The 12093-nt window shown below is 40.2% G+C and overlaps 1 protein-coding gene across 1 annotated transcript in view; it reads left to right on the top strand.

Moving 5' to 3' along the window:
• Nucleotides 1-12093, top strand: part of LOC118368908 (phospholipid phosphatase 4-like) — a 106789-nt gene that overhangs the window by 20869 nt on the left and 73827 nt on the right. The window contains exon 2 of the mRNA XM_035753388.2: nucleotides 9619-9727. Within this exon, the coding sequence (XP_035609281.1) occupies nucleotides 9619-9727 (109 nt within the window). The remainder of the gene's footprint in view (nucleotides 1-9618; nucleotides 9728-12093) is intronic.

Raw genomic sequence — 12093 nt, 5'->3', positions numbered from 1 at the left:
GCCAATTGTGCGCTGCCCGATCAAGGCCGGTTGTTACACAGCCCAAGATCGAACCCGGGTCTCTAGTGATGCCTCTAGCACTGAAATGCAGTGCCTTAGACTTCTGTGCCATTTGGGAGGCCCATCACTTGTAGCTTTAGCTAATTTTGTTCACCTTGATGATCTGACCTGTTCCTTCTTTTAGCGTAATGCATAATTTATCAACACAGCTGTGCAATACCATTTGAATAATGCCCCCTGTTCCTTTTGGATGTAGAGGCCTAGTGGTGATCTGCGTGTGTACATGGGTTTGGAGGCTGGAAATATAGGAGAACATGCTTAGTGAGGATCTCTGAATGATCCAATGTTGACCTAAATGACTAATGATGATAAATACAATCCACCTGTGTGTAATCAAGTCTCCGTATAAATGCACCTGCACTGTGATAGTCTCAGAGGTCCGTTAAAAGCGCAGAGAGCATCATGAAGAACAAGGAACACACCAGGCAGGTCCGAGATACTGTTGTGAAGAAGTTTAAAGCCGGATTTGGATACAAAAAGATTTCCCAAGCTTTAAACATCCCAAGGAGCACTGTGCAAGCGATAATATTGAAATGGAAGGAGTATCAGACCACTGCAAATCTACCAAGACCTGGCTGTCCCTCTAAACTTTCAGCTCATACAAGGAGAAGACTGATCAGAGATGCAGCCAAGAGGCCCATGATCACTCTGGATGAACTGCAGAGATCTACAGCTGAGGTGGGAGCCTCTGTCCATAGGACAACAATTAGTCGTATATTGCACAAATCTGGCCTTTATGGAAGAGTGGCAAGAAAGCCATTTCTTAAAGATATCCATAAAAAGTGTTGTTTAAAGTTTGCCACAAGCCACCTGGGAGACACACCAAACATGTGGAAGAAGGTGCTCTGGTCAGATGAAACCAAAATTGAACTTTTTGGCAACAATGCAAAACGTTATGTTTGGCGTAAAAGCAACACCCTGAACACACCATCCCCACTGTCAAACATGGTGGTGGCAGCACCATGGTTTGGGCCTGATTTTCTTCAGCAGGGACAGGGAATATGGTTAAAATTGTGAAACACAATTAACACAATTAAAACTGTGAAACACAACAGCATCATGTTGTGGGGGTGCTTTGCTGCAGGAGGGACTGGTGCACTTCACAAAATAGATGGCATCATGGGTGTGTAAGTATATTTCTCATAATGTGAAGGGACATCCACAGGCAGCTTTATGAGTGTTACTAACGGTTGAGTGTTGCGTTCAGTGGGAATTGGAGCTCTGGAACTGTTCCAGTCAGGTAGAGATTAGAGATGTGTTGTGAGTGTGGGGAATGGAACTGTCAGTGCAGAGGATGGTGCTTAAAGGGAGATCCTTTACCTACCCAAATGTACTCTCTCATCTATGTCTACGCTCTCCCTTTCTCACTCCATACTTTCTCCTTTTCTCCTCAAAACCCCTCTTGCTCAATCTTTCACGCTTCCTTACTGTCATTCCATGCTCTTTTTTCTCTCTCCTTTACTCCAACTATGCCATGTTGCCACCCTATTGCTCCCTTCTCTGAGTGAAGGCAAGATGAATGAGAAAAGGAGCTGCATGGTGAAATAATAGAAGCGACCCTCCATCCCCAGTCCCGTTACTCGAAACCCCAAGACCCCAGCCCGGAGTGACAGCCACTCAAGTGGCGGTGGTTGTTTGTGTGTGTGTGTGTGTTTACATGAGTGTATGTTTGTGTGCGTCCAAGCGTGCGTGTGAGACAGTTCTGGGCTGGTCTAGGCAGAGCTGGCCACATTGTCAGAGCCTCGGGGTCTGCCTGTCAGACCAAGCACTTGTCCTGATGGCTCCTTGGGGGTGCACGTCAACACATGCTGCAGACTGTCTCTCTTGTACAGCTTTTGTTTGAGAAGTGCTGATGATTTAGTTATGAATATGGCCTAAGAATTACCTTTCCAGGTGACTGATTTATTAATTGTTGTTGTAATGTGTGATTTTTAGTGTTGGCATTATACGTAAGAATTTGTATGAGGAAATCTGGAAAAATCTGAAAGCATTTTTAATATGGGAACATTGTGCTTCGTGCAGAGGCAAAGTCCTGGGCTGTTATCGCCTCCAGCGACGTGTTTAGTTTTCACTTCATGTATTTCCACTCTGCAGACTGACTCGGTGGCAGATCAAGTAATATATCTGAACCCAGTGTGACTGTCTATCTGCCAGTGTTTACAGACGGCTAGCAGCGGAAGCTTCTGTAGCCTGGTCTCCTTGATTAACCAAATCTAAACTATTCGGTTTCATCAAAATAATGTTTCCAGTTAAGAGGCATATTCAGTGTCTCTAGGAACAATACTTACGATTGAATATGTCCTTCGCTATCAAATAAGCTTTTAAAACATGTTCTTATCCAAGGTCTCCCATTTTCTACCAGCGGAAAATGGGAGACTTTGGTTAAAAACGTGTTTAAAACGCTTATATAATATAATAGGGAATCAACTAAAAGTATTGAAAACTTATTATTTGCCTAAAACGCCCATCTGTGTGTGTGCTGTGCACGCACCTACCGCTTTGTGTAGCAGTTAGCGATGATGCTGTCTTTTGGTAGATGGAAAGGCTTTCCCAAAAACCTTCTCTAATAAATTAAGAAAATGGACAATGATCTCAAGCATACTTTCAAAGTTGTGGCAAAATGGCTTAAGGACAACAAAGTCAAGGTATTGGAGTGGCCATCACAAAACCCTGACCTCAATTCAATAGACAATTTGTGGGCAGAACTGAAAAGCAAGTGCAAGCAAGGAGGCCAACAAACCTGACTCAGTTACACCAGCTCTGTCAGGAGGAATGGGCCAAAATTCACCCAACTTATTGTGGGAAGCTTATGGAAGGCTACCCGATACGTTTGACACAAGTTAAACAATTTAAAGGCAATGCTACCAAATACTAATTGAGTGTATGTAAACTTCTGACCGACTGGGAATGTGAAGTAAGAAATAAAAGCTGAAATAAATCAATCTCTACTATTATTCTGACATTTCACATTCATAAAATAAAAGGTGGTGATTAACTGACCTAAAACATGGGATTTTTTTTACTGGGATTAAATGTCAGGAATTGTGAAAAATTTAGTTTAAATGTATTTGGCTAAGGTGTATGTAAAATTTCGACTGCAACTGTATGTACAAAGTCAATGAAATAGATGACCACACTGGGTTCCACTCCTATCATCTAAAAACAAGAAGAAACTGCTCCAGTGGGCACACTATAACCAATACTTGCAGTTACGTCATGCTGATTGCACTCAGGATTTGGCGTAAGCAGCATGATCCATGCTGGTGTCAACAGTACAGGCTGGTGGCAGCGGTGTACTGGTATGGGTAATGTTTTCCTGCCACACTTTAGGTCCCTTGATCCAATATATCAAAAAAACATTTGAGACCTTGTAGAATCCATTCCTTTAAATATTCAGGCTGTTCTGGAGGCAAAATTTGGCTCAGTTTTCAGCACCAACCTGCTCTAATTCTTCAATGTTTGAGGGGTACCCTCCGCCAACTGCTATTTTCATATCTCGCCATACATTTTGGATGTGATTCAGATCTGGCCACTTCAGATCTGGCCACTTCAGATCTGGCCACTTCAGATCAGTCCAGTATCTCTTCTTGAACCATTCCTTGTGTGTTTGGGGTTGTGTGTTTGGGGTTTGGGGTTGTTGTCCAACCTTCAATGGAGACTCAGTTTTTGGATGGTGGGTTGGAAATTTGACTCAAACACCTATATCTACTAACTTCATGATGCCTTGCACACGTTCAAGGCCCCCAGTACTAGAGGTAGCAAAGCAACCTTAGCCTTTTGTTAACAACACTGTCATCTCAGATTTGCAAAATATGCTTTTCAACCATAGCTACACAAGCATTTGTGTAAGAGTATTGATAGCTAGCAAAGCATTAAGCCTAGCATTCAGCAGGCAACATTTTCACAAATAAAATAATTTACCTTTGAAGAACTTCAGATGTTTTCAATGAGGAGACTCTCAATTAGATAGCAAATGTTCAGTTTTTCCAAAAATATTATTTGTGTAGGAGAAATCGCTCCGTTTTGTTCATCACATTTGGCGAAGAAAAAAAAAATAAAATTCAGTCATTACAACGCGGAACTGTTTTCTTTCCAAAGCTGTCAATTATATGCATAGTCGAGCATCTTTTCATGACAAAATATCTTGTTTAAAACGGGAACGTTTTTTTATCCAAAAATTAAAAGAGCGCCTCCTATATCGAAGAAGTTAATGAACATGCACCTGTGGAGCGATCGTTAAGACACTAACAGCTTACAGCCGGTAGGCAATTAACTTGTTGAGGATAGGGGGCAGTATTTTCACTTTGGATGAATTGCGTGCCCATAGTGAACTGCATCCTACTCTGTCCTAGATTGCTAATATATGCATATTATTATTACTATTGGATAGAAAACACTGAAGTTTCTAAAACTGTTTGAATTATGTCTGTGAGTATAACAGAACTCATAGGGCAGGCAATCTTCCAAACAAGAAGTGAAATTCTGAATGTGGGTCAACTTTGATGTCATCGCCCCCTCCTTCCCCAACAAGATATGGATCTGGTAGCAGTTCCTACGCCTTCCACTAGATGTCCTCATTCAGTAGAAAGTGGAATGGAGCTTTTGCTGTGAACTTTGACTGAATGGGAGGGGAAATAGTCACTGTCCCGACAGAATGCCATTTTCCTGTGGCGCATTTCTCTGTGGGTGCTACCGTCATTCCATTTGGCTGCAGCTGAAAACGTATGATCCGGTTGGAACGTTATTGGATATATATGAAAATAACATCCTGAAGATTGATGCTCTACTTAGTTTGACCAGTTTATTCGACCTGGAATATATATTTTTGAAGTTTTCGTGCGAGTTGTCTTGGACCGGGGTCAGCTTCTGGGCACGTGAGCTGAAAGTGGTAGCAAATGCAGCGAATTGGACACTAGTATTGGACGTTATGGAACAAAACAACGATTTATTGTGGAATTAGGACTCCTTGCACTGCCTTCTGATGAAAGATCATTAAATGTAAGGGAATATTTATGATGTAAATTCATATTTCTGTTGACTCCAACATGGTGGAGAAACGCTGTTACGTCTGAGCGCTGTCTCAGATTATTGCATGGTAGGCTTTTTCCGTAACGTTTAAAAAAAATCTGACACAGCGGTTGCATTAGGAACCAGTGTATCTTTAATTATATGTAGAACATGTATCTTTAGTCAAAATTTATGATGAGTTTTTCTGTTATCTGGCGTAGCTTTCTATAATTCCTCCGGATATTTTGGAGGCATTTCTGAACATGGTGTCAATGTAAACCGAGATTTGTGGATATAAATATGCATATTATCGAACAAAACATAAATGTATTGTGTAACATGTCATATGAGTGTCATCTGATGAAGATTCTTAGAGCTACCCCCTACTTTTTTACATTTCCGCCTGAAGACATACCCAAATCTAACTGCCTGTTGCTCTGGCCCAGAAGCAAGGATATGCACATTCTTGGTACCATTTGAAAGAAAACACTCTGGAGTTTGTGTAAATGTGAATTGAATGTAGGAGAATATAATACAATAGATCTGGTGTAGATAATACAATGGAAAAAAGCATTTTTTATTTTTTATTGTTGTATCATCTTTCAAATGAACAAGATAAAACAAACATTCAGATAGGATGATGGGGACAATTTCAGTGAAATATATGAGGGCAACTGTACTTGTGCAACGTTTCAGAAAGATAACTTCCAAAATGAGTGTGCTACATGACATTTATCATGTCCAACACAAGTAGCCCAAATGTACCCGAGTGGCCAAATTGGTGAAGGTATACATTTTGAAACAAACAACTATATATAAAATGCCAAAATGGTATTCTAACACACCCCCCAAAAAAAAAAAACACGGAGAAAAAAATATGGAAAAAAATAGGAAGAAAAAAATTAATACATTTACATAATAAGATGGGTAACTATTTGCACACTTTCAATATTTGGAAGACCCTCAGTCCTCTATCAAATCAAATTTATTTACATCAGCTAATATCTCAAAGAGCTGTACAGAAACCCAGCCTAAAACCCCAAACACCAAGCAATGCAGGTGTAGAAGCACGGTGGCTAGGAAACACTCCCTAGAAAGGCAAAAACCTAGGAAGAAACCTAGAGAGGAACCAGGCTATGAGGGGTGGCCAGTCCTCTTCTGGCTGTGCCGGGTGGAGATTACAACAGAACATGGCCGAGATTTTCAAACGTTCATAGATGACCAGCAGGGTCAAATAATAATAATCACAGTAGTAGTAGAGGATGCAACAGGACAGTACCTCAAGAGTAAATATGAACAGTTTAGGGTTCCATAGCCGCAGGCAGAACAGTTGAAACTGGAACAGCATCAAGTCCAAGTGGACTGGGGACAGCAAGGAGTCATCATGCCAGGTAGTCCTGACGCAAGGTCCTCAGGCTCAGGTCCTCCTCCTCAGAGAGAGAATTAGAGAGAGCATACTTAAATTCACACAGGACACCGGATAAGACAGAAGAAGTAGTCCAGATATAACAAACTGACCCTAGCCCCCCGACACATAAACTACTGCAGCATAAATACTGGAGGCTGAGACAGGAGGGGTCAGGAGACACTGTGTGTCCCCATCCGATGAGACCCCCAGACAGTGCCAAACAGGAAGGATATAACATCACCCACTATGCCAAAGTTCTACACAATATTGTGCTGCTGAGGTATATTAAACAGATATACTGTATATATAGAGTACAGGGAACATAGGTTGAATATATTATTCTAGATCTGCTACATCTACTGTCTCTATTATATTATGACAGACCAGCTAGATCTACTGTCTTTATTATATCACAACTGACCAGCTGTATCTACTGTCTCCATTTCACTTTGGCCATTGTTGTGGGCCTCACCTCCCCTCAACAGCCTCAAATAGGCTATTTCATGTGGGTTGGGATGGGGCGGCAGACACACGCATCTCACATTTCATGACATTACATGTTTATATATTTCTTCTAAAGTAAAAATAAATCACAAATAATATTTTAGATTATTAATTTCAAACAAGGGCTTTAGCATGAGAATAACTTACCAGTCCAAAACCTGTCCTCCCCGTTCAAAAAATATTCCTCCACTTGGGAATCGCTAAATGAATCGTCCTACAACACTCCCTCTCATTTTTCCGATCAATTTCTTCTAAAATTGTGTGTACACCTGTATATCTAGACTTCGATTTAGCTTTCCCTGACTTAGTCACCATAATGATTGATATATAAACAGCTGAATCTGCGCGTTTACCAAACAATGCTGTGCGTAATTGGCGTAGGTCCTTCCGGTATAAAACTTCAATAGCGAATGACTCTCTTTACGCCAGAGTTTACTACATGGGTTGGTCTTCCAACACATAACCATTGCATATTGCCGTTTAGCTCAGCTCATTGGCTATCTACCCAGCTAGATTTCAAGACAATCAGTGGTCATTGGGTTAAAATACAGTCAATCAACGAAACAGTGGTCATATCATTGGTGCACAATGATGTCATTACTTGTTGTCTTCAAATCGGTTTCTTTCAGTCAATATGTCCTGCGAAATGGCCCATCAGGTTTGATTGTGTTACAAACAAACCAGTTGATTGCAATGAAACCAAACATGACTGGAAAAGTCACGTTTTGTGTGGCTATTTATCCTCGAATATGTCGTCAAATGGAATGAGACGGAATTCACGACACAAGCGGTTAACAAAATGTTTCGTGTTACGCTATAAAAACTGATTTTATCAAACAAAAGATCATTCATTGTGTAACAATGAGCATTGGGATTGCAAACAGATCGTCAAAGGTAAACTATTTATTATAATGCAGTTTGATTTTGTTAGCCTGTGCTGGTTGAAATAGTTTTTTATGGGGCTCTATCCTCAGATAATCGCATTGTATTATTTCGCAGTAAATCCTTTTTTAAATCTGACAACACAGTTGGATTAGCAAGATTCTAGGCTTTCGATACATGTGAGACACTTGTATTTTCATGAATGTTTAATATGACTATTTATGTAGCGATCACCGTATGTTGTGGTATTTCAGCCCGCTACCGGGTTCCGTGCGCAGAGAGGTTAATGCAACTGGTGGCCACACCAGATACTGACTGTTACTTTCCCACCCCCCCCTTTTTCAGGGATACATTGTTCATGAAATCACAAGTGAAATAAAGTGAAACACAGCTTAGCCTTTTGTTGATCACCCTGTCATCTCAGATTTTGAAATTATGCTTTACAGCCAAAGCAAGACAAGCATTTGTGTAAGTTTAACGATAGCCTAGCATAGCATAATGTCCAGTTAGCAGCAGGAAGCTTGGTCGGTAGTTTTGAAGGTAGTGCTCACGAGCCAAAATGGGTCCAAATATACTGTATATAACTTTTTGTAATTTGTATGATGATACAAATTCCATGTGTGTGTTCCATGTATGTGAGTTTAACAGAACAGGTATTGCAGGCGAAAGCCTGAAAAAAATCCAATCAGGAAGTGAGTCTTATTTAGAAACCTCAGCGTCCCTATTGAGCAGTGAAAGGGACGTCAACTAGATTCCCTTTTCTATGGCTTCCCTAATGTATCTAGTGTCACAATACATAGTTTCAGGCTTTTATTTTGAAAAATGAGCGTGAGCGACAATATTGCGTCAGTGGTCAGCTGGTGGCTCTCAGTGATATGTGCATAATAGACAAATGCAGCGATTGTTTGTCTTCCTACTAAGAAGCCAACTGACCCGGTTGATATATTATCGAATAAATATTTGAAAAACACCTTGAGGGTTGATTATAAAAAAACATTTGCCATGTTTCTGTCGATATTATGGATCTAATTTGGAATATTTTTCGGTGTTGTCGTGACCACAGTTTCCGGTGGATTTCTCAACCAAACGTGAAGAACAAACGGAGGTATTTCAGGCTATAAAATTATCTTTATGGAACAAAATGAACATTTGCTGTCTAACTGGGAGTCTCGTCAGTGAAAACATCCGAAGAAACATCAAAGGTAAACAGTTAATTTGATTGCTTTTCTGATTTTCGTGACCAAGCTTCCTGCTGCTAACTGGACATTATGCTATGCTATCGATAAACTTACACAAATGCTTCTCTTGCTTTGGCATAGTTTAAAAATCTGAGATGACAGGGTGATTAATAAAAGGCTAAGCTGTGTTTCACTTTATTTCACATGTGATTTAATGAATATGAATATTTTCGAGTAATATTTTTTGTCCGTTGCGTTATGCTAATTAGTGTCAGTTGATGACAATTCTCCTGGATCCGGGATGGGTTGTTCCAAGAGGTTAAGTGTAAAAACGTGTTAAGTCCAGTAGCAAAAATCCTCTTCAATGTTCTAAACATAGTGTTGGAGTGATAGTTTTCTGTCCAAACCATCAAAGATAACTTAAATCATAGTATTACTGTAACTAGATTGTGGTCCTGTAGAACATGAGGCTTGCATCACCTGGATTGTGGGTTTGATTCCAGCTGGGGCCACCCATACGAAAATGAACGCATTGTGAAAGACAGGGCTAATGTGACAGTTTTTGTGTCGCTTCCTCAGATTCACAGAGTTCCTGGAGCCCTTTGAGAGAGTGATCCAGCCAGAGGAGCTGTGGCTCTACAAAAATCCCTTGGTGGAGTCGGACCATATCCCCAAGAGGGTCATGTCCGTAAGTGACACAGACACACACTAACCACAAGGCCACTGAGTTTGTTATTTAATGTATTAATGCTATCTTGATGAGAATTATGTTATACTGTAAGGGAACACCCTCCTGAAATTGACATTTTTCATATTGCAAATGTAACACAAGTGAAGACCCAAGAGTAAAATTTTGAAAATGTATCACCCCTTAAAGTGCTTTCTGGACCATTTTTTGATTTTTTTTTCGATTATTATAATTTGTTGTTTTGTCAATTACACATGAACTGTATGAACATACTTTTGTCAAATTGTATTATCTTTTAAACATGTTTTTAAAACTTGTCCATAAGACATATGTTTTGTCCATTTGCAATTTGATTTCATAGGAAGTCAAAAGTCAAAATTCACTTTTTAATTTATTTGCCAAATGCAATATGAATTATTTGAAAGTGCCAAATCAGGATGTTATGTCCATTTGCCATGTACGATCATAGGAAGTCGGTTTACAAACCCAAAAGTCAGTGAACCAATTCCAAAAGGCCTTTATACTGCCCAAATGATATATAGCACTATGTTACACCATGAATCAACCTAGATGGTCTATTTGTCATGTATGATGAGACAAACAAGAAAAACAGCCCATAAAAAACTTTGGAAGACTGCCGATTGTTACAGTCCTAAATGTATGTGTGTGTAACATTGAAGGAAATATATGAGCCATCCACACCTCCATATAGCTATCTCTTCCTTCTTTTGTAACGATTTTTTGAAAAACATCCAAAATGTCAAGGGATGCCCTATTGGATGGGCACGGGTGGGGGTTGCTCAAAAATACTGCAGAAATGCAAAATTGACTGGCCTGATGAACTTGTGATGGCCGGGCAGTGATTGTGGTTCCTCTCCATCGCTCGTTGTGTTGATTTCATCATGTCCATTTGGTGATGTTTTTTCACTGTTGAATCATATTGCAAATGTACTGTGCTTTTGCAATATGTTTCAATGGGCATTTACCATGCTCAAAACTCCTGCAGAAATACAAAATTGACTGGACCGATGAACCCAGGAAGGCTGGGCAGTGCTAGTGGTTCCTCTCCATCGCTCGATGGTGACATGAGAGAAGTGGGAGTTTTTTTAAACGTTTTTTGAAAAATGTCCAAAATGACTAGGGGAACCCCCTATTGGATGGGCATGGATGGGGGTGCTCCCTACCCAACTGTGGACTCCTTGCACACCCCTAAAGGCATTTAAAACCATTATAAAAATGTTATCCTGGTAACCCGTTCCAATCACCAGGCACACGGCTATCCATTTGCAATATGTTTCAATGGGCATTTACCGTCACGAATTTGACATGCTCAAAAAAACTGCAGGAATGCAAAATTGACTAGCCCGGTGAACTCGGGATTGCCGGGCAGTGATTCTGGTTCCACTCCATCGCTTGTTGGTGTTAATTTCAGAATGTCATTTTGGTGATGGTTCCTTACTGTATTGCAAATGTACAAAACTCAACTAGCAAGTCAGTGTCCATCAGTCAATTAGACATCATTCGGACACCAAACTGATACCATCTGACACCAAACCCACTTTTTTCAACTCGTTTCGAAGCCAACTATCACATATTTCAGAGCAGGCCCATAATTCATTGCGCCTTTAGTTTAAACCATAATAAACACAAAATGTAGTTACGTTCTAGCTGTGGGTTCAGCTCTGACTTTATGTGTAGACCTATGTGAGGCGACCCTGAATCCCGAGTTTCGGCTGGATAGGTTAATCGGTGCCCGAGCAACGACCTTAATTGGTGCTGAAAATCATTTTTTCCATGCCTTGCTACGGGGTCCTTGAATGAGCTATCAGACAGTTTCAATGCATCTAGTCTTGCGACTATGGGACTTTTCTAAATGATGTAATTTTGGTAATGGTCAAAATGAATTGAAGTTATTGCAAATGTACAAGGCTGTTTGTCAGTTAGAGGACCTTCTAGAGCCACATAACTCACCATGCACTATCAACCTGAGCTCTAGAACAGGTTTCTAAATTTTCAGAGCTCTAGGTCTGATTCTTTAAAACTTCTTAAGGATAGGGGGTAGCATTTCCACTTTTGGATTAATAGCGTGCACAATTTCAACTTCCTGCTACTCATGCCAGGAATATATTATATGCCTTTGATTAGTAGGTGTGGATAGAAAACACTCTGACGTTTCTAAAACTGGTTCAATCATGTCTGTGACTATAACAGAACTTATGTAGCAGGCAAAACCCTGAGGAAAAACTGTTCCGATTTTTGTATATTTTTACCACTGACCGTGATCGATATGGTTCATGTGTATTGAAATGAATTATATGTACACGAAGACAATTGAAAGAGTGACATGAGAAACGTCATTGTTTGCT

This window comes from Oncorhynchus keta, chromosome 3 (genome assembly GCF_023373465.1).
Source record: "Oncorhynchus keta strain PuntledgeMale-10-30-2019 chromosome 3, Oket_V2, whole genome shotgun sequence".
Classification (NCBI taxonomy): Eukaryota; Metazoa; Chordata; class Actinopteri; order Salmoniformes; family Salmonidae; genus Oncorhynchus; species Oncorhynchus keta.
Note: the sequence above shows the minus strand (reverse complement) of the source record. Positions and strands in the feature narration are given on the sequence as shown.